Below are 23,847 nucleotides of genomic sequence, written 5' to 3' on the forward strand. Positions count from 1 at the left end.
AAATGTCTTTTCATAACAGTTTTTTTTTTTGTGATTAAGAGCATCTCCAACGACACTCTTTATTTTAAAGAAGGAATCCACTAAAAATAAATGGATAAAGGGATAGTTGTCCAACGTTGGTCCTTTATATATTTTCTTTAAATTTTTAATGTATTACATTTTAGTCCTCAATAGTATAATAACTAAATATAATCATTAGTCCTCAGTAAAGCATATTATTTGATAGATATTAAGAGAAAGTATTTTTGAAAAATATATAATAATATGTAGTCAAATATAAATATAGATAGTATTAAATAGTTAATAATGTATTTTTATTGAAATAGTTTTAAAAAACTATAATGATAAGTACTAAAATATGATATATAAAAAGTTGTCATGCAATTGTAAGACATATATAATTGTAGAGACTAAAGTGAAAAGTGAATAGTGTTTAAAGAGTCTGAATAGTGACTCTTTATATTTGAAAGTGAACTGTTCACTCCTTTAAAATATAAAGGGATAAATGGATGTCGGAATGCAAAATTCTTCAATAAATAAAGGGATAAAGGGTTGTTGCAGATGCTCTAAGAGCATCTCCAACCCAAGACCTCATTTTACGGGGAGCAAAACTTTGAAATGAGGATTTGAGGGTTGGTTACATCAACCATGAATCCTCAAAAAATCCTTAAAAGTTTATTTATTTGCATTGTAGTTCTTACATTAACAAAATTTACTAATATTTATGAAAATAAATAATTATAAGGACCAAAAAGAAAATAAAAGATAATTTTAAGGTTCTGAATAGTAAAACTTCAAAATTAGAAGATTTGAGGTTGGATTGGAATGATCACTAAACTTAAAAATTTGAGGATTTGAGGTTGGGTTGGAAATGCTTTAAGAACATGATTAGAGCATAATTTGACACTTTTCAGGTAAAAAACATCTCTTATATCTAAATATAGTTTTTCTTAGTTAAAAAATATAAGAGATGTATCTATCTTATATTACAATAACCCCACCCGCGAGAGATGGCTTTCAATTAAAATTTAGAGAAATGTTTACGAGCCTAACCGGCTTTTAGTTAAAAGGCCAATCAATGCCAAACCCAGTTGATAGAAAGGTGGAGCTGGAGAGTTGAGAGACTGTTGGAGATGCAAATCGGTAGAGTCGAAGAAGATCAAGGGAGAGATCAACAATCCACCCAACGGAACCGGAACCAAAATAAAATTTCGGTTTAGTTAAGTTTGAGCATCAAGCAAAATCGCTCGGTTTAAAATGGTCTGGTTCGGTACAATTTGTTATGATTTCAGAATCCTAGCTGATTAGGGGGTATATGCATCTGACCTCCGGCACCGACTCACCGTAAAATTAGCCGGAGAATCAATCACATGAGAATCAGTGTCATGTCTCAAATGCACCGAAGCTTCTCGATCGATTTGCCTTCACTGATCCCTCTGCAACTTCCATCTCGTAGGTAAGTTCCTCATCCCACGTTTTAGTTGATAGGCTTTGAAGCTTATGTTCTAAATCTCTTGCAGGGAGACTCACCTATGGTATGTTATACCAGATGAAGTGAAAAGCACATCTCTTTTGAAACGCTACTCACAACTTCTCTCGCCAATTGAGAAAGATGGAGTTGATCAGATGCGTGGCGATGAGCTCAAGAAGAATGCTTTGCTTGCCCGCACCTTGGTTCGAACCACCATTGCTAGATGTATGTTGTTCATCTAGTCTCTTAAAGCCTCGGCCTTTCTATATGATAACTAGTCAAGACTTACCTGAATTTGTGAGCATATATTGGTTTTTACTATGTGGTTATTAAGTAGGACTTTTCTCACAGAAAGTTTGAACTTTGAAGGGTATTAACTGTAATCTTGGTTTTGTTATTAGATCAGACAAACAAGGAGGTCGATCCTCGATCCTTGATGTTCAAGAAGAACGTGTATGGGAAGCCTGAGGTGAGTGAGATGATTGTTTGGGAGTAGACTCATTGTCTGGGGTTGGGACGAAACATTTCATTTGTTCTTGTTTAAATTTCTTACAGGTAGATTGGCAGAACTGCAATAACCAGCCATTGCATTTCAACATCTCCCACACAGACTCTTTAATTGCCTGTGGGGTGACAGTACATGTTCCCGTAAGTCTTCTTATTTAGCAAATTACATCTAGTTTTGTTTGTATTTGAACAGTTGCAGTTTACTACTATTGTAGGTTGGTATTGATGTTGAAGACAAGGAAAGGAAGATAAAACATGATGTCTTAGCATTCGCAAAAAGATTTTACTCTGCTGATGAAGTGAACGTTTTGGCAACTATACTGGATCCAGAAGTTCAGAGAAAGGAATTTATTAAGCTATGGACTCTTAAGGTAGTTTCTACGAAAAACAAATACATTTGAGACTAAAATAATTGATCCTTTTCAAAAGCTAGAAACTCTTGTGGTGATTGTGTATCCAGGAGGCATATGTGAAAGCATTAGGAAAAGGCTTCTCCGCTGCACCTTTTAATACCTTCACAATCCAGTCTATGCCTGGAACAGAGGGAGCCTACAACCTTTGCAAGGTTTGTTTTTGACTTCAACTCAGATTCCAAGTGTTGTATTGTTCACTTCCTTCCTTAAAGATCTCTGATTTTTTTCTGTAGACATCTGAAGTGACAGCCGATCCACCGGAGGAGACAAAGAAATGCAACGGAGGATGGAAGTTTGCCCTTTTTGATTTGGCTGATTCTCATTATGCTGCAGTCTGTACTGAAGATGATCAAGCTAACGAAGGTGCAATTTCAGTTGTGATATATCTCTTCACAGTGAAGGATCCATTGGTTTAGTGGTTTCTTCATCACTTTTTTTTTTCTTTTTGCAGGAGCTCCTACGAAGATCATTGTTCGGAAAACCATCCCCTTTGTAGAAGACCAACTTATTTCTGAAAGAATATTTCTGTAGTTTATATACATCCTCTGTAGTACACTTTCTGAGCATTGTGTTTGTGAGACTATGGGAGAATCACCAGTAATCCTTGCACGAGCAGAGCCCATCTTCGAAATAGTGGAACCTTGATGCATCTCTTACAACAAACCTACGATCTACAATCTTGCTAACCATCTTGATGAACACATGACAATCTTCACAAACCCTCAGGTTCTTTATCACAAGAATCTCTGCCCCTGGACTAGTCTTGAGGATCGCAAACGCTACTGCTAACCTCTCGCTGTGCTCACGCGTACTGCTAGAAACCTCTCCGCATCTATCACAGTCTGTGTTTCCCTCGATCTCCATCACGGAAGTTTCTAGCTCATCCAGCATCCTATAGACTTCCTCTGTTTGCTCATGACTTCTATCCCCAGCCAAAAACAAGTGAACTCTTCCCTTGTGCTCCACGTAACTATACCCGGGCTCTTTCTTGAATCCTCTCTCTCTCATCATTACCCGTATTCTCCAGATTCCTTCTTGATTATTCGAGTCTGTATATATGTTCGACATCAAAACATAGTAGCCAATGTTCATCGGTTCCAACTCAATCACCTTTGCAAAAGCTACCTCTGCCATGTCCACATTCTTGTGGATTTTACAGGCACCCAACAGAGCGCCCCAAACAGCACCATCCGGTTCAATAGGCATTGATTCTATAAACTCACAGGCCTCATCTATGCGACCAGCTCTTCCGAGTAGATCCACTACGCAGGCGTAGTGTTCAGGACCAGGCTCCAGCTTATACTCTCTCTTCATCGCATCAAACAACTCCAAACCTTTATTTGTTAAACCTGAGTGGCTGCATGTAGACAAAACCATCACAAAGACTGTCTTGTCGGGTCTTATCCCATTCCTGATCATATCATCGAAAAGCTTAAGCCCAGTCTCTGCCATTCCATGCATCCCATAGCAACCTATCATAGCCGTCCACGAAACCAAGCTTCTCACAGGCATCACGTCGAAAACACCCCGCGCCTTCGCCAAGTTACCGCATCTAGCATACATACTAATCAACGCATTGCTAACAAACACATTAGACACAAACCCATTTGCCTCAACTAGCTTCTCCACCTCCTGGCCAATCCTCTGAGCTCCAAGATGAGCGCAAGACGACAGAACACTAACCAACGTGACAGGATCAGGACGAACACCGTAAGATTTCATCTCCTCGTAAAGCTCCAAAACATCGTAAGCCAATCCGTTCTGCGCATACCCAGAGATCACAGCGTTCCATGTAATCAAACCCTTCACGGGAACTCCATCAAACAACCTCCTACCAGACTCAACCGATCCGCATTTCATGTACATTGTAATAAAGCTATTCAAAACAGCTAACTCAGAATCTATACCTAATCTAACGCATTCTCCGTGAAGAGACATCCCAAACCAGATGTAATCAGGAACCGTGCAGACAGGGACAAGCCCCAGCATCGTAACTGAATCAACCGAAACACATCTCTCCTTCATTGTCCGAAACAGACACGTGGCATCAGCTACCTTGGCATTCGCCGTGTATCCAGATATCAAAGCGTTGTAACAAACTCCGAGCTGATGCGACTGAGTATTTTCGTCGAACAGTTTGCGTGCGCCCTCTACTAAACCGCATTTACAGTACATAGAGATGAGAGCGGTGAGCACGAAGGGCTCAGCGACGCAGCCTTCTCTGATGACGTGGCAATGGAGCTGCTGGCCGGAGACAGGGAGCGAAAGCGCGGCGCATGACTTGAGAGTGAAAGGGTAAGAGAATGCGTCTGGAGAGGAGCCTGAGCGGAGCATGGATCGATAGAGAGTGATCGATTCGGAGAACAGTGATTGGGAAGCGAGCTCTCGAAGACGCGCGTTCCATGGCGTCGAAGCCACTCGCCGCACAAGGCTTCTTCCGGTTGCCATTGCTTCTCCGCCGGTGATCACTGGTTTGGTTAAAAGTAAAAACGTATAGTAGTAATATGAATATCTTATTTAGAGTAAGGCCCAATAATTGGATAAATGGGCCTGGCCCGAACTATTCGCGAGATGGTAACATTAAAAGAAAAGAATATTTTTATTCAGACAACCAAACAGGTTATAATCTGATAGACCCTTTCTTCTCCCATCAGCAAATCGTTGCCGCCGCTATTTCATTTCCTGTGAACGCAGATTGAACTTGTATTCTTCTTGTTCTCTCTCTCTCTACCGCCGCGGGTTGGAGGAAGCTCGTGCGGAAAGTGATCGCTGGAGCGGCTTGCGACCGACAGATCGGAGTGTCTGGTAAGAAAAGTAGATTTAACACTGTTGTTTCCCCTCGATGTTTTTTTTTTTATTGCTATCAGATTCTTCGTTAAGTTTCTTAAGATCGAAAAGATCATATTGGGTTGTGTGTATACGGGGGCAATAAAGTGATAAGTTGAAAAAGTAGGGTTTTTTAATCATATCTGCTATGTAAAAACCACAGCTTTGAGAAATCATTATCCTTTTAAAGAGATGGGGATTTGTTATTATAATTATAAGCAATCAGACTCGAAGTTGCGTTAGTGTTTTGATTTGCTTTGTCTTCCTTGTCAATTGAAATTCCTAGGATTTGTGGATTATCTGGTTTTATGGCGGTACTCTCTGGATTACTTGATTAGTTCTGTTCTGTGACTACAGTAGTTGAGCATTTGCGCTCTCTTTCCAAGTGGGTGCAAGTCACAAAACGTGTATCGGGTTCTGTGTTTTTTAGTTTACATATTGATAACAAAGTTTGTTTATTTCTCTTACTGCTGGATCTGTAGTGTACTTGCCTCATTTATCTGTATGTCCTTGTTCTTCCAATCAAGTTCTCTCTTAAATGTTGTTTTTGCCTTCTCCTTTTTGTGTTAAAATTTGATGTAGGACAATGTTGAGTTTCAGTTAATTTATCAAACTTTTGGTTATTGTTAGACCAACTGAATTAGTAATCTGTTAGGACTGTGATTTGATGCTTGCCTTGTGTATCTTTTTTTCAAGTCATAGCGTTTGCTAATATATAAGTTTAGCTTTGTCTACTACTGCTGGTAAGGTTAACATATGTAGATGAATATTGACCTGACCCGTTTAAATTGCTAACATTATCTCTGTAATCTTTTGTGACAGAATCTGAACCTTTTTTCACCATGCCGAGCCTTAGAAGCGACTCTTCCATTAAGCTGATCACATACTCTGAGGAGCTTGTTGATGGAAAACCGCTGTACGCTTCTTCAAATTCCCTTCCCGTGAAGGCCTTAAACCGCGAGCCTGCGGGCCACGCCTTCCACTCCGCGGCTCTCAAACTCCACGGCTGCGCAGAGGAGCCCACAGACAGCGAAGGCGATGACAAGAAAGCCGGAGGAGACGATAAAGAGAAGGAGTACGTTCCTTCCTTCAACTCGTATTCAAACAAAGGAAAGAAGAAGTCCGGCACGCAGCAGCAAGACCACTACGCCTTGCTGGGGCTGAGCAACTTGAGGTACCTCGCAACAGAGGATCAGATCAGGAAAAGCTACCGCGAAGCCGCCTTGAAGCACCATCCTGACAAGCTCGCTTCTCTCCTTTTAACAGAGGAGACTGAAGAAGCCAAGGAGGCTAAAAAAGAGGAGATAGAGTCTCGCTTCAAGGCGATCCAAGAGGCTTACGAGGTGCTGATGGATCCGTTAAAGAGGAGAATCTTCGACTCTACCGATGAGTTCGACGACGAGGTCCCCACGGACTGCGCGCCACAGGACTTTTTCAAGGTGTTCGGTCCAGCTTTCAAGAGGAACGCTAGGTGGTCTGTGAACCAGCGTATACCTGATCTGGGAGAAGAGAACACGAAGCTCAAGGAGGTTGACAGGTTCTACAACTTCTGGTACGCTTTCAAGAGTTGGAGGGAGTTTCCTGATGAAGAGGAGCATGATCTTGAACAAGCGGATTCGCGCGAGGAAAGGAGGTGGATGGAGAAGGAGAACGCTAGAGCGACGGCCAAGGCTAGGAAGGAGGAGCACGCTAGGATCAGGACTCTCGTCGACAACGCGTATAGGAAGGACCCGAGGATTGTGAAGAGGAAAGAAGAGGAGAAGGCTGAGAAGCAGCAGAAGAAAGACGCGAAGCTTATGGCTAAGAAGAAGCAGGAGGAGGAAGCTGCTATCGCTGCTGCGGAAGAGAAGAGGAGGAAAGAGGAAGAGGAGAAGCGAGCGGTGGAGTCTGCACAGCAGCAGAAGAAGGCTAAGGAGAAGGAGAAGAAGCTCATACGCAAAGAGCGTAACCGTCTCAGGACTCTCTCAGCTCCTGTGGTGGCTCAGCGTCTGCTTGACATCTCACAGGAAGATATAGAGAATCTTTGCATGACGCTTAACATCGAGCAGCTGCAGAGTCTTTGCGATAAGATGGGAAACAAAGAAGGGCTAGAGTTGGCTAAGGTGATCAGAGACGGGTGCAGCGACAGTAGTAGAGACCAAGAAGCCAACTCTAAAGAGAAAGAAAGCGAGAAAACCAACGGTGGCGGTGCAGAGAGAGTCTCTGTGTTGGAGAGCACTCAGAAGAAACAACCATGGAGCAAGGAAGAGATTGATATGCTGAGAAAAGGAATGATAAAATATCCAAAGGGGACGTCTCGTAGATGGGAAGTTATATCAGAGTACATCGGTACAGGAAGATCAGTTGAGGAGATTCTTAAAGCAACCAAGACCGTTCTTCTCCAAAAACCAGATTCCGCCAAAGCGTTTGACTCGTTCCTCGAGAAGAGGAAACCCACTGCTACAATCGCTTCCCCTCTCTCCACAAGAGAGGAGCTGGGAGAGTCTCTACCGGCAACAGCAAAGGTGAAACCACCTGTTAAAGAGACTGTTGTTGTTGGTCAAAGCTCAGAGAGCAATGGTGAAGCAAGTGGAAGTTCAGTAGAGACAGATGGTTGGTCTGCTGTGCAAGAAAGAGCTTTGGTTCAGGCTTTGAAGACATTCCCCAAAGAGACAAGCCAAAGATGGGAGAGAGTAGCTGCAGCTGTTCCTGGGAAGACTGTGATTCAGTGCAAGAAGAAGTTTGCAGAGCTTAAGGAAATCATCAGAAGCAAGAAAACTGCAGTCTAAATCTTATCGGAGCTCCATGAGAATTTTGGGTTGTAATCCTCATGAGGGCACTGTTACTTTGCAAGATCAAAACCTTCAAACTTTTATTACTATTATTTGTAATGATTCATTTGCTTCTGATACCTGCTATCACAAACTTAATACTTTTATCTAATCTTATGTATGATTTGATTTTAAATTTCCGATCTGTCAATTTTTCAAACTAAACCGAACAAATCAAAGTATAATGGCCAGAGAGAATCAAAATCAAACAGAGTTTTACTTTTCTTTAAGTTCATAAATCTCTCGTCTCAAGTCTCAACTATAACAAACCATGAAGTCCTCAAAGGAAGTGAAGTATAGCATGAAAATATAGAAAGATCAAACTGTGATGTGGTTCATGTTGTTATAAGGACCAAACAGGAGGCATATTAGTCCATGTGCAAGACCCAACTCCTTGTTGTGCTTGACCTGATGATGATGACCCAACAGTCACGTAACTGTTTTCAATGTCTTCACCACCGAGAAGAAGCGCAAGCGCATCACTCATGTTGCTGGAGTCTCTAACAATCCCGAAACAGCCTTGTTGGTCTAGCCAGCTCGATCCAAGTAAAACATCAGGCCGTGTTATATCAACTCTCTTTGGTTCCCAAACCTGATCCAACTCTTCTGTCTTCACAACGTTCCCTGCAGAATCTTCAACAAATATGATAAAGCAACTCTCAGCCACAAGACAGCAACTAAAGAATCATTAAGAAAGTGGAATAGATTAGATACCAATCAACGAGTGACTTTGATCTCACCTGGTGAAGTTTCACCTGCACTAAGTTGCGTGGGAATTGGAATCTCGGGGAGAGCCAAACTACGCTTTGCACTAGTTTTGATCTTGGCATTGGGAAGTAACATATCTAGTAGACCAGTGTCGCATGACGAGAAACAGTTTGACTCGTCTTCCTCAATCTCCAACGGTGGCGGAGACTGAATATAAGCATCAACAGAGTCAAGAGGATCTGAGTGTGGAGGTGACGGTGTGGTCGTCTTCCACTGATCAAACCCACTAGTTTCTGAATATTGGAATGAAGGGAGCTCCAGCTTCACTGCCCCAAACAAGGGCTTAGAAGTAGGAAGCATGCCATCCGTAAAGGCATGGCTATCTGAAATCATCACATCAGATGGACGTTGGTTTCCGTAAGGAGAATGATGACCAACATCACAAGGCGAGATACTGCAAGATCTGGGATTCTGAAAAGGTTCTGGAGAGTGGAACTCTTGCTTTATGTTACTGCTGCACATGGGAAACAGAGATCCAGAGTCCCGGAGTTGCTTTGGGGAAGGCAAGATCGGTGGCATGTAGCTTTCGTACGGGGAACTACTCGCACCAGTTCCTAGCATGTTGCATGTGAACATATCTAATACGTCAGAAGCTCCAGGTAACAAGTTGGTAGCAAAATTAAGATCGTCAAACAAGACATCTGCCTTGGAATTCCCCAACTGCAAGATATCTTGATGTCTTCTTCTATTTACCCTGGTGACATTGCTCGTGGTATACTCCTCACTCCACTGCAGATCTTCAACGTGGAGTTCAGGAGGGTAAAGCGGTAAGCCTGCTCGGTGGCGCCTCTTGATACGAGTGTTCCAATAATTCTTTATCTCATTATCTGTTCGACCAGGCAACTGGCAAGAAACAAAAAGAGACAATACCAGAGATTTAGATTTTAGGCTCATAGAAAAGATCAATGAGCTTATAATGTTACTTACATGTTCAGCCATCTGTGCCCATTTATTCCCCATCTTGGCATGCATTTGAACAATGAGACGTTCCTCTTCTTGGCTAAACGCTCCTTTCTTCAAGTTCGGCCTAAGATGATTAGCCCACCTGAGACGACAGCTTTTCCCGCAACGAGCCAGGCTCGTGTATTTCTGCACAGCGTTCCAGTTCCCCTCTCCATGCTTCCTCACATAATTAATCAAAATCCCGTCTTCCGTCGAAGTCCACGGTCCTTTCTTCAGGACACTTCCTTTCCCTCTGCTCTTGCATCCATAACCGCCAATACTATCACCAGCTGGTGAGTGCATACCATCATCATCACTCTCAGCCGTGTAACTCATCTCTTACTATATCTTAAATCAATACAGACCTCAGCACCTCAATAACCATATAGACATCAAGCTCCCACCTGAACCAGTTAGTTTTAGAGGAAAAAAAACAAGAAACACCCTTTAATTTCTCAGTAGCAGTAATACTCATGTATATTAGTAAGTCTCTAAAGTAGTATTTGGATTCTGCTAGCTAAGTCATGAAGCTCTGACATTTGAAAACGACACCGTATCGAACCTAACCAAAGCTAAAATTGGATGCTCGATTACTCATAAACTATACAATCCAGGAAGTGAATCCCTACTACACACACGACGAGATCTAGCGTTGAAAAGGTTTCTTATAATCACATGAGACTAAATCAGGAGCTCGAGTTTGAGCTGAAGATACACAAAATCGTTACAGCTCACAATTCTCCACAGATCATCGATGCAGGGATTGAAGATCAGAGATCTGAGCACGTGGATTCGAGATCTAGAAGTACTAGTAACGGAAAGAACAATCTAGAAAAAAGTAAAGAGAGAGAGATTACGCGGGAAAGCTTCGCCGTTGTTTTCTCGGAGAATCAAATCCACAGATCAAACGATACAACAGAGATAGATCAGAGCAGCTCGGGATGCTCAACAGAAGTGGAAAAAGGATCAGAATTTGGCAATAAAATATCATAGATAAATTACTTTTATTAATTCTTCTTTTATTACATAGCAAACTCTCCTTCTTTTTTTTTTTTTTACTTTTTCTTTCCGATATAATAGATTAATCAATTACGGATTAATTTTATTTATTTACACAGAAACGAAATTGTGTGCGTGTTTTATGAATGTACAATATTTAATTTTCCAAATGGTAATCAGAAATTCAGAATAATAATATTTTAAAAATGTGTCAGAATGCAATTTATACTATTTTGGTATATATACGTACACGTCTTGACGAAAAAGGAACCCACCACACCAAAACATTACTCTGTTTGCAATTTATACTTCGTTTAATAATGTGATTTTGAGTCTGATGACGTTGAGATTGCGAGAGAGACCGCACTCATATTTTGTCAACTATAATGACAATGGCTCTCTGATCAGAAGAAGCCAAAGGGTAAAATCATGCGACCGGTGACTCATGACTCCTGTCCAAGGCCTGTATTCATCTTCTGACTCGTTGCCGCAAAAAAAAAAAACACTTCTTTTAAACAGATGCAAACTAGAAAGATCACGTCTTTTTTGTTTTTACCACGTCTTGTTCTTTCGAGAGGTTAATATATTGCAAGGATTTAAATTACAAAATAATGTTTGACATCTTGGTAAACTTTTTATAAATCACAGAATGATGAAGACCATATCAAAGAGCAAAGAGATGACAGGTAATTAACTTATATATACAAAGCTTTTAATAAAAAAAATAGGTATTGGACGGGGATTGCTATAATGTTGATGCTAGCTGCTTTGAGTTTGTTTCTTGTTAGCACAGCCTTTATGACTTTGCCACTTTTGGTTGGAAGAGTATTCTCTTACTATATCTCCTTCATCCTGCGAAGATTTGGAATCACACATGACAGTTTGTTCTAGTTTCTTGCTTTATTTAGACCAGTTTCTTATACATGATTATAAAGTTTTAAGCCTGTCATTGCAGATATTTGTGCTTTTTGGATTGGATGCTATATCCTACGAGCAATCTATGTCAGCATTTGCTTTGCATTTGATCATATTTTGACGGAAATAACTGATTTCCTTCTCAAATATATCTTGATACGAATAACAAATGCTCTTCTTTTCTCCATATGGGTAAGAACAACCTTCTATTTTCATCAGAGCCTCTCTTCGATATTATGACTTTCTAATGACTTTCGGAGCAACTAATATATTTTGCTTTCTCTTATCTTCCTATAGACAATGCTCACGCCTATCAAGTGTTTCGCAACCAAGGCATGGCGAAGTAAGTTTGAAAGAATCAGGAGCGTGGGAATCAATAAGCTTCCTTCAATGTGGCTGCTTCGAGATGTGATTGGCTCCATCATAAACACACTTCTAACCACACTATCCATCCCTTACGTGCTGGTGAAGTCTCTGTTACCGTTGCTTGGATATTCCCAAAGCTTCAATGCAGCTACTGAGCGGTTTATCTGGCCAGCATCATTAGCCTTGATTGTGGTCTGGTTCGTGATAAAGCTAACGCTTGAGATCATTACCTACTTGCACCAGTTGATCTTCAATGAACTGTATATGGTGGGTGAAAGAGTAGGGGATTTGACTGAAGATCTCTAGAGCAGGGGTATATGACAAACAAAGACTCTTTTGTTGATAGAACGAGTCAAAATATGTTAATATCTTTAACAATGATGAGGTTTCTACTGGGGTAGATGTTGTCTTACCTTTGAATTAGATATTGTTATCAAGTAATGGAATCATGTGAGTAGTATCTCTATTTAACCAATGTGTCATGTATTTATTTAACTAAATGAAATTTTCAGGACTATCTATTAGAAAAACGGCCAAAACCAGCCCAATGTATTCAAATATGGTCAATCTATATCCGCGATGACAGTGCCGAAACCCGAAACATACCCAAACTATTGTTAACTGAAATTACATACCTAAACATTTTTTTGTGCCAAAACCTTCAAACATCTAAACTATTAAAATCTAAGTACAAGTTATATAAATAACCCTCAATTCCCATTTAATATTTACACTAACACCCCCTCCTCATGCTCAGGCATGACCATATGATGTGTGTAATTTTTGTGGGACAACATCTACGGGGTGGCCCCCAACTATCGAAACACGCTCTAATACCATGATAAGCACAAGCTTTCAACTCAAAACCTTAAGACAATAAGTAAATTGGCCCATGTGTATTATATATTACTTGAATGACTCTGAAATTACCAATGTGGGACTTAACACACTAACAATCTTTTAAACAGATGCAAACAACAAAGATAGAGAACTACCACGTCTTGTTCTTTCAAAGATTAATATATTGCAAGGATATTAATTTACAAAATAATGTTTGATATCTTGGTAAACTTTTTTTTTATTTTCTGTGCGTTTATCCTGGATAACTTCAATGTAAATTTTAACAAAGTTTTTGGAATAGCAAGTTTGAATAAAAGGTGATACCAAATGAGTGATTATCCTTAGGCATGTTTCACTTTGGAATAGTCTGAACCAAATGGCAAAATGTGTTTATGCTAGCGAAGAGGTAGTAGCCAAGTGAGGTATAGTGAGGTGCCCTCCAAACGTAGTTTACATATAGATGTGGTTTTTATTATCTTATATCAAACGATGCGATCTTATGTTCCTCTTGCTAGATCCAGGATTCAAAATAAGCTCATTAATTCCCATAAGAGAGACAAACTAAGCAAACATAGAAATTGAAATAACTTATAGAGCTTTGTTGTGCAAAGGAGTAAAGAAAGGAGGAAAATTTAAAGTGTCACCAAGAACAAAGTGATCATCCAACCTTGACATTCCATAAGATAACAACATCAAAACCAATACCAGATGTTCAGATGACAAAATAAAATAACCAGATGCCAAGCATAATCTTCACCTGACATTTTAATGCATGCTTTCCTCGATATCATTGTGTAATCAGATTTCTTTAGTTTCGTATATTTCCTACGTTTTAAATTAAATATAGTTCTAAAGAAACTTTTTTTTTTTTAAAGCCTGACTACAATGCAATTTCCGTTCATTTATTTTTACCTCTAGTTAAGTTGATAAAATATTAAGTTCTGTTGAATTTTAGAAGACATAAACTAAAACAAAGCGTGATGATTGCAAGTTTGCAAATTTCGAGAGAGAAAATAATTGACACAAAATAGCTTTTGTAACAAATTAATTTTTGTAAAAAAATAAAATAACAATTCTCATTAACAAAACTATACATTCATCCCCAAATACTTATTCAACAATACTTATGGGGAGTTAGTTTCATAATTGAAAAAGAATAACAATATTTATGAACAAAAACAAACACAAACATCTATTAAAACAAAATTCATCCAGATTTAAATCAGTTGCAAAAATAAATAAAGAGGAAGGCATTGGAAAAGAAAAATAAAATCATCGACCGAATAGTAGTTTACTAATTTGATTTCAGTGGAGAAACGGCTCGAAAGTGCTCACCACCTTCTTCAACTGGTCAAGAAACGATAAATACGACACCGTTCCATCGTTTCCCGCAAGAACCCTATACTTATCCTTCCTCGTGAAGTTTGTGCATTCAAACCCTAGCGTAGCCGCCAAGATTCTCTGAACATAGTTGGCCACGTCGTGCGGACTCTTCCCTGACGAACACGTAGCCTCCATAGGAAGCTGGTTCAAGAACGTAACCTCGTAAACCGGCCTCGGGTTCATGAAGAAGAAAATCGGATCCAAACCTTTCCAGCCTCTCGCCGTGGTCGCGTGGAAGAATCCAACTCTATAGTTCATAGCAACCGGAACAATCCTATCCGTTAACTCAGCGAAAAGCGCGCTAAACCTCAGCAAGAACGGTTCACGACAAGTGGTTCCCTCAGGACAAACAACTAGATCGCCTTTAGACAACTGCTGTTTGATCTTTGCGGCGTCTACGTCTCGGATTCTTGTTAACCGGACGGTTGGGATGGGAGATAAGATCTCGGATAAACGCGAGATAGAGTAAGTAACAGCTGGTATGCTGCGTCCGAGCACGTAGGATAATACCACCGGGTCCATTAGGGTTCTGTGTGTGCACACGAAGAGAACGCCGGAGTGTCCGGGCGATGGTGCCTGAGGAGGCTTGCCTTTGACGATGATCTGGCCGCCGAATATCTTAGAGACGTACGGTGTTGCCCACAATGGGAGGATGGATCCAAGAAAGATCCTGATGGCGGCGAGAATGATTCCGAATGGGATCCAAATGAGGATGAGGAGAGCTGTGGCTGGAGTCGGCCGCTTCACAAGGCGTCCGTCGTGAAAGATCACCGGGAGTGGCCGTAGCTCAAGTTGTTGGGTGCGGTGGTGGTAGCTCTCCGGAATTGGTGCATGAATATGCTCCTATACATGTATGAAGATTTAACATTAGTGTTGATAATAATTAATACTCACTCGTTTCAAAAAAATCTATATTTTAGAATTTTTTCAAAAATTAAAAAAATATTTTAAATTTTGATTATAAATATATTATTTTGCGAATAACTATTTATCATAATTTCGTCGAATGTTATAGTTAACCATTTTATCTAAAAATATTGAAAAACTTATAAATTTTAGTTTTTGAAAAATAGATCTGAAACAGATGGAGTAGACAATATATATAGAAATACATGTTTTTTTTGCTGTAAAATGTACAATGATTTGTGTTTGTACGCTTAAATTAGATAATAAGCTAAAAAGTTTTGCTAGTTGAGACATTTTCTATGTATATTTATATGACTTCATGCAAGGATGTGTAGTGTTTACCTCACATAACGATAAGAAAGTTGTAGAAATCGTCTTGCCCGGTCTTGCAAGACCTATACGAGGCCTTCCATCGACAAACAAATCAGCGACATGGTTCAAAACAGATTGATCAATATCGGTTTCACGTATCAAACCGGTGACAAAACCAAACCGGTTCACGATCAGCTCTGAACCAATGACCTCATCGGCTATAAGATGCTCCTTTGCAAACATCTCCACCATAACTCGAGGCATTCTCGTCACCACGACTTTCTCCTTGCACGAGCTGAAAACCTTCCATGCGTCCATGCTTACGTCATCCATGTAAAACTTTGGCAAGACGGCTCTAGCCACGGATTCAATCTCCGGTTCGCGTAAACCAACCGTGGATACAAAGATCATGAGCTTGAGCGCGGCGTTTTTGTACGTGAAAACGTTAAGGAGTGTGATTACGGGCCAGAGAAATAGCAAGACGGCGAAACGAATAAGACCAGATGCTTCGAAGGCAACTAGCATGAAGTAAGAGAATGGATCTTGGTTCTTTAGTATTGTCCCTTCAAATTCTGATACCACAGAATCCGAACTCGTTCTTGCTCGCTCCATCACCAATTCTATTTCTTCTCTTCCTTTTTCGTTTGTTTGATCGAATGTTAGTTTTGAGTTTTGACTGGTTTGAAGATGGAAGAAAATGGATTGTAACGTTTTATGTTATAAAGGTGTGGACTGGCTCGTCTCTATAATGCAATGGCAGTTTATCAATATTGCACCTACCGTAACTGTACATGTTTTTTTGAAGTTGATTTTTTTCGATAAGTCAATATTATATATAGAGATATGTGAAGAAAACACGATTATACACGTCATCTGTTTTCCTCCTGGTGAAGTAATTCACGTAATCTTATGTGGATAACAGAAAAATGATGGTTTAAAATTAACCAATCATGTCCAAATTGTTGGCATAATGCACCAAAATTAGGCTGTGAGAACAGGCAAATATACGAGTAATTAGGTTACTGACCGTATCATATGAGAATAGCATATAGTTTATGCATGTTAATTTGACTGGAGAGAACTTATGATATATACTCCAACCGAATTGATTTTTGGTTCAATTTATCTTAGTCTGGTTAGATTTTCTTATGTTGGTCTGTGAGATCATTTCAAAGTAAATTTTTTTTAATGTATACGTGGTTGTAGACCACCCATAAGAGCACCATTATTACAGGTTTCAAATGGAGTTTTTAAAGATTTTGGGTCCCACAAAAGTGGAAAACCGGTTGCAAAAAGTCTGAATGAAGAAATGATCGTGGTGGGTTATGTGTTCGCGGGCCCCACCGATACGTGGCGGTCCGCGATTGGTTCATTTTTTAATTTTTTTTTTTTTAAATCAGCCGAAACCAAAAAAAAAAAAAAAAAAAAAAAATTAGAAACCCAAAAAAGGGTTTCACCCATAATGATGCTCTAATACTTCGAAACCACATAGGTTTCTTCCAAAGATCATGTAATTTGTTAACATTTTTCACCCAAAAAAAAGATCATGTGATTTCTACGCTTTGCATATGCTACTTTTCCGGGTGAGCTAATTGATCTTATCACAATTCAGTTTAATTAACCTGGTCCGGTTTGGTTGCCTACCTGGCCGATACTGTTACAGCTGATAGACGAGAATGCTTGTAAATCTCAGTACATAAGAATAACACAAATCTCAGCTGATGAATTAGTATTTTACACAATATCTCGAGTCTATATTATTTTTGACATAAACTTGCGTGTTTACAAGCCGTTTTCCTTGACGCAAATTCCTATCTGTCGCCTCTAACTATGTTAGATGAGGTTTGGTAGGAAACAAAGCGGCTACTGTCATCAGAAAAAATAAATACAACAAGACACGTTGATTTGATTTGTTTTCAGGTAACCAATTTTTTGTAAGTTACTGTTATAATTGGTTTGGTTCGGTTGGTTTGATTTTAATAAAACTATATAATTAAATAGTTAGAATTCCGCTAGGGTGTCTTAGATTTCTTATCAACCAAAATTGATAGAATAAAATACTGAAATAAATGTACTTAATTAGATAAATAGTTATGACCAAATGGTATGGACGAGGTTGTTAATTTATGATGTAAATCTATGACAAACATACAAAATTTTCAACAAAATCTTACATCGATATATCCGAAATCATAATTTGAATCTATATAAACTGGATTTGGGACATTATAGACATGGATCTCCTAAAGATTTCCACACGTTTATTCACATTAGTTAACAAAAATTATTATTCGAACTTAGTTTAAAAATTCACGTGTGTATTGAAGTTTATACCTAGTCCAAGTCTCTTCAAAAGAGTTAATATACACCTTAATCAAATGTTATCAACGGTTAAATCCTGACATACTAACCATAACCATGCATGTATGAGTACAAGTGTATAACTATGGAGTTTTGATATTATTTTGACTAATAATACAAAGAAACAAACGTTTGCAAACTGAAATACACATGAGCCCAGGTATTGATAAGAGTAAATCGTCACTTCATGGTACCAGAAATTTAGGAAACCAACTATGATTGAATCTAAATGAAGTCGTATGTGCAAATGTTTCTCTCTAACCAAAACGTTGCTTTTTTATATCATCTCCGCAGATCTGCACTTTCTAATCCTTATCGACATTTCCTCCTCCTTTCTTCTTCCTCTTCCTTCCATTACCTCGCAACACGGTCTCCGTGGTGCCTGTCAACAATAAAAACGTAAATAAAAAGCTTCAAACTCTAATATCATTTAAAATTCAAACTACGTAACAAGTTAAAAACACTAACCTTGTTCCAATACTCAGGATCCATCTTCATCGAAGTCACCAATATCCTCTTCACTTTGGTCACCCGAGAATACTCACTCTTTCCGCAATGCCCATACTTCTTATCCCCCACGCTATACCATGTCTTCGTCCCACTATCCCGCACATCCTCTGCTCCATCCATGAAATAAATCACTGGACGCTCACAAGGGTCTGGTTTCAAGGGCCGTGTGTTAAACGTGAAAGGTCCATCGCTCGAAGACCGCCAAGTTTTGAAGGTCTGCAACGGCGTATCCAGCTCCTTAGCGGTCAAGAAGTACGTGTATATCTGAATAGAGTATCCCCAAGAGATGGATATGGACCATTGACGCTTGCGGTCGTAGCAATGAATCTGTTGTAGTATTCTATGCGGGTCTAACGTGTAGGGTCTCATAAGGGCTTGTAAAGACTCGATGGGGGTTTTGTTAGGGAACATCGGATTTAAGTAAACGAGGTGATGCAGCGATACAAGAGGTGTCAATGGATGCGCCGCTAGAAACCCGTATGGATCTCCTCTTATGTCAAGCTGCAATACATGATTTTTTCAACACAACACAAACTGTTAGTCCAAAAAACAAAACAATAGTAGATAATATGATTCTTTTAATAATAGACTGGACAAAACAACATGCAGATGTTCAGTTACAAAAAAAAAAAAAAAAAAAAACATGCAGATGTTGAATTTCCCTGACACTAGATACCTAAAATGAAACTTTCATTGAGGGACATTACATGTGGTGTCGCAGTGATGATGACACGCATATAGAGAGTTCATGAATAAACATTAATACCTTAGAAACAGAGATTTGGTTAACAACAAACTTTTGGCTGAAACAATAGATTTTAAAACAAAGCAGGCATGATTAAAAGCTTTGTATCCTAACCTGGCAGAATCATGTGCTCCACCAATATATTTAAAACTCCAATAAATAAATATTTTTCCAACACTTCATAGGACCACAAGCAATTAAGGTCATTCATAAAAGAAAAACAAATAAAAATATCGGACAGTATTCATTTAGACATAAAACTATCACTTCCATTTAATGAAGTGATTAACGTATCATATAAGTCAGATTTCAGAGGCAAAAGTCCTAATGTGACACTATTTTCTTATTTTGGGTCAACAATTGCGTAATTTACTCAATAAATCAACTCCTAAGTGCTTTTATTAGCACCACCTAAAGTGATTATTAATTATTACGTTTGACCACTAAGATTTCTTTAGCTCTCTATTCACAAATAAGTGGCAAAAATCCACGTGGCAAAAATCCACTTAACTCAAACACTTCTCAGCATCTAAAAACCCTTTTGAATATGTCGGGCTCCAACAAACGAGACCAAGACAGTTCCACACGTGTTAACCAAACAACCAATCGCAACCCCGACACGTGCCTAACAGAAACGTACCTGGTGAAACCCGCGTTCTTCGGTGAACGGAACGCCGATCTCGCTAACGCAAGCCGCGATCCTCTGATCCGAGCCGTAGAAGTAGAAATACCGCTGGAGACAACCGTCCATCGCGCTCGCCAAACGCGCCGCGAGCGGGCGGCTGATCGCGAAACCGCCGCCGCCGAACGCCATGTCGTACGCGTGCATCACGTCCTGCTCGACGCTCTCCGAGTTCCCGCCGATATACCACATCTGCTCGTTGTCGTACTTCGAGAGGACCTTGACGAGATTCTCGGGGAAGAAGACGGTGTCGTCGTCTCCCATCACGAACCACCTCACGTCGGGGAGGTTCAGACGGTAGCTATCCCAGATCACGCGAGCGATCCGAACCGCGGCTTGCGAGCTGGAGAATCTGAACCGGGTCCAGCCTGGATCGGAAACTCGAACCGGGATCGAGAACCGGTTATCGGATTGGATTTCGGGGGTCTTAACCGGTTTATCGAGCCAGACGAATCCGCGGGTGGTGTTTCGCCACCATAAGGAGGTGTATTGGCTCCGATCGAGCCAGGTTTCCGCTGCTCCGGCGATGCAGAACTGGACGTGGGAGATGGTAACCGGTCCGGCGGATCTTGTCGGCGGGAGAGCTATGGCTTTCTGTGGCACGGCGGGGAATCGGAGACCGTAAGAGGAGGAATATTCCGGCGCGGAGGAGGATAAAAAGGTGGTGCGGAGAACGAGAGAGATGGAGACGATGAGGCACGTGAGGACGGAGAAGCGTGTGAGAAGCAGGAGATACTCGCGTGGCCGCTCCGGCATGAAGAAGAAACTGGAAAACTTCAGGGCCTCGTGGTGGTGGTGGTGGTGGCCGTGCTCTCCACCGCCGCGATTCAGTTTCATGTTTTTTTTTAATTGAAGGAGAGAAACGACGACACCGTGAAACTAACTCCTCCGAGTGGATATTGCTTAATTTACAGAACTACCCTCTTGCTACGCCGCGGGAATAGAGTTCTGTTGGAAATTTACGGAATTACCCCCGACGGTGGGTGAGATTATTTTTTATTTTTAGAAGCTATTTTGGTTTTTCCCCTTTTTTTTAGAGTGACAACTCTGAGGTTAAACACACATAAAAGGAAGAAGAAGAGATAGACACGTGATTGGAACACACAAATGACGGAGATATCCTCAGTCAACGATGAGATGACTTTCGAATATATGCGTTAATTAATAGATTTTATATCAGGTTTCAAACTATAATAAAACGAACAGAAGAAGCAGAATGTTACGGGATGGATAAAATGTGGTTAGAGCTTTAGTTATTAAGCGTATAGTTGAGAAAAAGTAGGAAGGCGTTATAGAAAAGGTATATAAATAAAAAGTACTATTTCTGGACTATTGATAAGCATGGAAACGGAGCTTTAATGTATGTCAGAAACGATGGTAAGAGCACCTTCAACGATGGCTCGAAATCATAGGTAAATTTTTTAGAATTTTTTGTTATTATTTTTTTTATCTGTTTATAAAAAAAAAATTAAAACAGAATCAATCGCGGATCGCCACGTATCGTGGGATCCGCGAATAGTGTAAGGATTTACTAACAATCAGTCCTTAATTAAGAGTTTTAAGTATCCAATTCTTAACAAAATGTGAGCTCCATCAAATATCTTAATATTATTTTGCTAAGAATTTTAGTCTAAAATCTTCTATTGGAGGTGTTCTAACATATGCTTTGATGCATTATGCTTAAACCATCCCAATAATGACAATGAGGATCAATTAAGATGTACATCAGTACATGTCGATACCACGTTGTGAATTGTCCAAACTGAGCTTCCTAAAAGGAAATACTCGTCGTTTCGTGTTTTAGTACAAACTATATAAATAGATAGATAGATATTAATTGCAAGGATGCTCCATTAGTAATGGTTTTGTGACATTCATGTTGTGCTGGTGGAAGAGATATATACAGAAGGGTTAGGGCAGCTAAAATAAGATAGATAGGGTTGTGTTTGAAAAGTCTATATCCGAACCATACGTCAAGATATGTTACAGTGTGTGAGGTTCCAATGAAATCAGTGCATAGCTGCACGGGAGTGTAGCGACGTAAACAGGGATGTCAAATGGGCGGATTGTCCATGGGCGGTCACATCTATATCGAGACCAAATTTAAATGGGTTTAAATGGTAAGTTCACTTGGATTCATGGGCAAAACCGGGGAAGACCATCTGGACATTGGGTAATCCAAATAGCTAAAATATCTAAGTTTAAGAAATTAGGAAAAAATTACAATTTCACTTTGTCTTACCAAAATCATAAAATCGAGTTTTCGCCAAAAACCAAAAAATTATATTTTTTCGTAAAAATTGCATTTTTTCCATCAAAACCATAAAATCATGTTTTCCCGCGAAAACTGTAAAATCACAATTTCCCGTTAAAATTATATTTTCTCGCTCAAAACCACAAAATCACATTTTTTAAAACCGAAGTCATATTTTTCATCAAAATCACAAAATCAAATTTTCTCATCAATAATTTAAATTGCAAAATAATAAAGTTTAAATCTATAATATATATGAAATTTAGTATACTTCCATCTTTTACAATAAAAATTAGATTATTTATACTAAATGGACATTTGGACCACATGGACAGTCCAGCTATTCATGGTTTTTTTGTGTATGGTTATATTTGGACATGGTCCAATTTGAGTGTCGACCGAAACTGTTCGGCAAAATAGACACGTCCATATGGACACACCCAAAAGGCCCAACACGTAATACATGAAAAATATTCTTACGATTCTGCCCACATCACACGCCATTTCCATTTGGAGCTCGAATCTAAACTTTATAACTTATGGTTAGTTCATCACAATTTCGAGAATGTTGAGGTATGGTTAGTTCATCACAATTTCGAGAATGTTGAGGTATATTAAGTTTCGATCTTTCTTTCATTTAATGTCAAGAATATAAAGTTGTGTTTCTGGATCCATAAAGTTGGTGCTGCTTTACAATTTATATTCTCTCCAAAGAGCATAGAAGGGTGAAACATGAAACAGATAAAAAGAGAGAATATTTGCTTAGAAATGGCACGCTCCAAGTAGCAAGGGCTTTATAAGCCAATAGTACTGGGCCATTGTATGGGCCTTGACAAGGCACGCTCTCCAAGTTGGTTTTGCGATATAGCACTTGGGTCATGATGATTTGTTGAGGATCGTAAACATGATGGATAACAATGACCCCGGGCTCCGGCTGCATCCTCCTATATGATCAGATCCAGTCTTGAACCCAAACCGAAGGAAGTTAGGCTTGGAGCTAAATAATACCTAGAAAATCTTCATTCTGTTATGAAAGTCATATAGAGACAGCGCCGAAAACGTTGAAAAATATAAAAGATATGGGGTCCGCTGCACTATTTGCACAGTAAATTCTACTTTTATATAAACGATCGATTCGATCGTTTATAAATTATCATTCACACTTCTCATCTCTCTCTAATACACTTTTTCTATCAGTGTTATAAATTCTACGGGTATAAATTTTGCCTTTATTTAAATTCCCACGATACAATAAAATTCCAGTTCCTTTTATAACACGTTATCAGCACGATCACTCTGCGATTCGGTAAAATTTATTTGTATCATTTATACCCTGTTATAATGGTCGGTATACCGCATCTACTATTATTTATATCATGTTATAATGGTCGGAATACCGCCTATATTATTTACTAGTAATTTAATTTATTTATTGGTCGGCCGAGCCGCCTTATATTCTGTTTATTATTTATTGGTCGGCCGAGCCGCCTTATATTCTGTTTATTATTTATTGGTCGGCCGAGCCGCCTTATATTCTGTTTATTATTTATTGGTCGGCCGACCCGCCTTATATTCTGTTTATTATTAATTGGTCGGCCGAGCCGCCGTATAATTTATTTATTACTCTGCATTGATCGGCTGAGCCGTCGCATGATTTGTTGTCATAACATAAATATTTCATTGCCATAATTTTTTCTTTTATGAAATTTTATAGATTTGATTGACCATTTAATACGATATTTTCAGACTGATTTTTAGTGTACTCGATTTAACCCCAACGGTCACAAAGAATTTTTTTTCAAAATTTCTCCTTTCTCCAACGGTCATGAACAGTAAT

The 23,847-nt window shown here is 39.4% G+C and overlaps 6 protein-coding genes across 9 annotated transcripts; 2 read left to right on the forward strand and 4 right to left on the reverse strand.

Moving 5' to 3' along the window:
* Positions 1 to 1,013: 1,013 nt before the first annotated feature.
* On the forward strand, positions 1,014 to 3,022 carry LOC106452527 (4'-phosphopantetheinyl transferase gsp). Of its 2 annotated transcripts, none has more exons than XM_013894673.3 (8): positions 1,014 to 1,456; positions 1,521 to 1,696; positions 1,873 to 1,940; positions 2,027 to 2,119; positions 2,194 to 2,349; positions 2,439 to 2,543; positions 2,625 to 2,754; positions 2,843 to 3,022. In XM_013894673.3, exons 1-8 carry the CDS (start codon positions 1,371 to 1,373, stop codon positions 2,920 to 2,922), a joined length of 894 nt encoding a protein of 297 aa, XP_013750127.1. In that variant the 5' UTR covers positions 1,014 to 1,370; the 3' UTR covers positions 2,923 to 3,022. The 2 variants fall into 2 exon arrangements, with proteins under 2 accessions (XP_013750127.1, XP_013750128.1); XM_013894674.3 differs by having other exon boundaries at positions 1,020 to 1,456; positions 1,878 to 1,940.
* On the reverse strand, positions 2,312 to 4,884 carry LOC111206480 (putative pentatricopeptide repeat-containing protein At3g11460, mitochondrial). The gene has a single exon (XM_022703471.2). It carries the CDS (start codon positions 4,837 to 4,839, stop codon positions 2,983 to 2,985), a length of 1,857 nt encoding a protein of 618 aa, XP_022559192.1. The 5' UTR covers positions 4,840 to 4,884; the 3' UTR covers positions 2,312 to 2,982.
* Positions 4,885 to 5,009: 125 nt separating this feature from the next.
* LOC111206479 (dnaJ homolog subfamily C member 2) lies at positions 5,010 to 8,163 on the forward strand. Its single transcript, XM_022703470.2, has 2 exons — positions 5,010 to 5,196; positions 6,040 to 8,163. Exon 2 carries the CDS (start codon positions 6,060 to 6,062, stop codon positions 7,983 to 7,985), a length of 1,926 nt encoding a protein of 641 aa, XP_022559191.2. The 5' UTR covers positions 5,010 to 5,196; positions 6,040 to 6,059; the 3' UTR covers positions 7,986 to 8,163.
* A 62-nt stretch (positions 8,164 to 8,225) lies between these two features.
* LOC106452529 (transcription factor MYB65) lies at positions 8,226 to 10,741 on the reverse strand. Of its 3 annotated transcripts, XM_013894677.3 has the most exons (4): positions 10,595 to 10,741; positions 9,723 to 10,141; positions 8,768 to 9,638; positions 8,226 to 8,660 (listed from the first exon to the last, which is right to left on the reverse strand). In XM_013894677.3, the coding sequence occupies exons 2-4, from the start codon at positions 10,071 to 10,073 to the stop codon at positions 8,371 to 8,373; spliced, it is 1,512 nt and encodes a 503-aa protein (XP_013750131.1). In that variant the 5' UTR covers positions 10,074 to 10,141; positions 10,595 to 10,741; the 3' UTR covers positions 8,226 to 8,370. The 3 variants fall into 3 exon arrangements, with proteins under 3 accessions (XP_013750131.1, XP_048615226.1, XP_013750130.1); XM_048759269.1 differs by having other exon boundaries at positions 8,226 to 8,651; positions 9,723 to 10,722; XM_013894676.3 differs by having other exon boundaries at positions 9,723 to 10,717.
* Positions 10,742 to 13,934: 3,193 nt separating this feature from the next.
* On the reverse strand, positions 13,935 to 16,269 carry LOC111206381 (glycerol-3-phosphate acyltransferase 5). Its single transcript, XM_022703059.2, has 2 exons — positions 15,489 to 16,269; positions 13,935 to 15,083 (listed from the first exon to the last, which is right to left on the reverse strand). The coding sequence occupies exons 1-2, from the start codon at positions 16,068 to 16,070 to the stop codon at positions 14,163 to 14,165; spliced, it is 1,503 nt and encodes a 500-aa protein (XP_022558780.1). The 5' UTR covers positions 16,071 to 16,269; the 3' UTR covers positions 13,935 to 14,162.
* A 1,630-nt stretch (positions 16,270 to 17,899) lies between these two features.
* LOC111206481 lies at positions 17,900 to 20,810 on the reverse strand. The gene is made up of 3 exons (XM_048759270.1): positions 19,715 to 20,810; positions 18,288 to 18,830; positions 17,900 to 18,201 (listed from the first exon to the last, which is right to left on the reverse strand). The coding sequence occupies exons 1-3, from the start codon at positions 20,591 to 20,593 to the stop codon at positions 18,097 to 18,099; spliced, it is 1,527 nt and encodes a 508-aa protein (XP_048615227.1). The 5' UTR covers positions 20,594 to 20,810; the 3' UTR covers positions 17,900 to 18,096.
* Between the last annotated feature and the right edge of the window lie 3,037 nt (positions 20,811 to 23,847).

Source organism: Brassica napus, chromosome C5, assembly GCF_020379485.1.
Source record: "Brassica napus cultivar Da-Ae chromosome C5, Da-Ae, whole genome shotgun sequence".
Taxonomy (NCBI): domain Eukaryota; kingdom Viridiplantae; phylum Streptophyta; class Magnoliopsida; order Brassicales; family Brassicaceae; genus Brassica; species Brassica napus.

What these genes read in the sequence shown, in the direction of transcription:
- LOC106452527 (XM_013894673.3), top strand. Translation starts at nt 1,371, where the DNA reads ATGAGAATCAGTGTCATGTCTCAAATGCACCGAAGCTTCTCGATCGAT. An exon ending in TTAAGCTATGGACTCTTAAG is followed by an intron (nt 2,350 to 2,438) that starts GTAGTTTCTACG and finishes TTGTGTATCCAG; the next exon opens with GAGGCATATGTGAAAGCATT. An exon ending in AGATGATCAAGCTAACGAAG is followed by an intron (nt 2,755 to 2,842) that starts GTGCAATTTCAG and finishes TTCTTTTTGCAG; the next exon opens with GAGCTCCTACGAAGATCATT.
- LOC111206480 (XM_022703471.2), bottom strand. Translation starts at nt 4,839, where the DNA reads ATGGCAACCGGAAGAAGCCTTGTGCGGCGAGTGGCTTCGACGCCATGG.
- LOC111206479 (XM_022703470.2), top strand. Translation starts at nt 6,060, where the DNA reads ATGCCGAGCCTTAGAAGCGACTCTTCCATTAAGCTGATCACATACTCT.
- LOC106452529 (XM_013894677.3), bottom strand. Translation starts at nt 10,073, where the DNA reads ATGAGTTACACGGCTGAGAGTGATGATGATGGTATGCACTCACCAGCT. An exon ending in GGGCACAGATGGCTGAACAT is followed by an intron (nt 9,639 to 9,722) that starts GTAAGTAACATT and finishes GTTTCTTGCCAG; the next exon opens with TTGCCTGGTCGAACAGATAA. An exon ending in TGCAGGTGAAACTTCACCAG is followed by an intron (nt 8,661 to 8,767) that starts GTGAGATCAAAG and finishes TATTTGTTGAAG; the next exon opens with ATTCTGCAGGGAACGTTGTG.
- LOC111206381 (XM_022703059.2), bottom strand. Translation starts at nt 16,070, where the DNA reads ATGGAGCGAGCAAGAACGAGTTCGGATTCTGTGGTATCAGAATTTGAA. An exon ending in CTTTCTTATCGTTATGTGAG is followed by an intron (nt 15,084 to 15,488) that starts GTAAACACTACA and finishes ATACATGTATAG; the next exon opens with GAGCATATTCATGCACCAAT.
- LOC111206481 (XM_048759270.1), bottom strand. Translation starts at nt 20,593, where the DNA reads ATGAAACTGAATCGCGGCGGTGGAGAGCACGGCCACCACCACCACCAC. An exon ending in AAGAACGCGGGTTTCACCAG is followed by an intron (nt 18,831 to 19,714) that starts GTACGTTTCTGT and finishes CATGTATTGCAG; the next exon opens with CTTGACATAAGAGGAGATCC. An exon ending in ATCCTGAGTATTGGAACAAG is followed by an intron (nt 18,202 to 18,287) that starts GTTAGTGTTTTT and finishes TATTGTTGACAG; the next exon opens with GCACCACGGAGACCGTGTTG.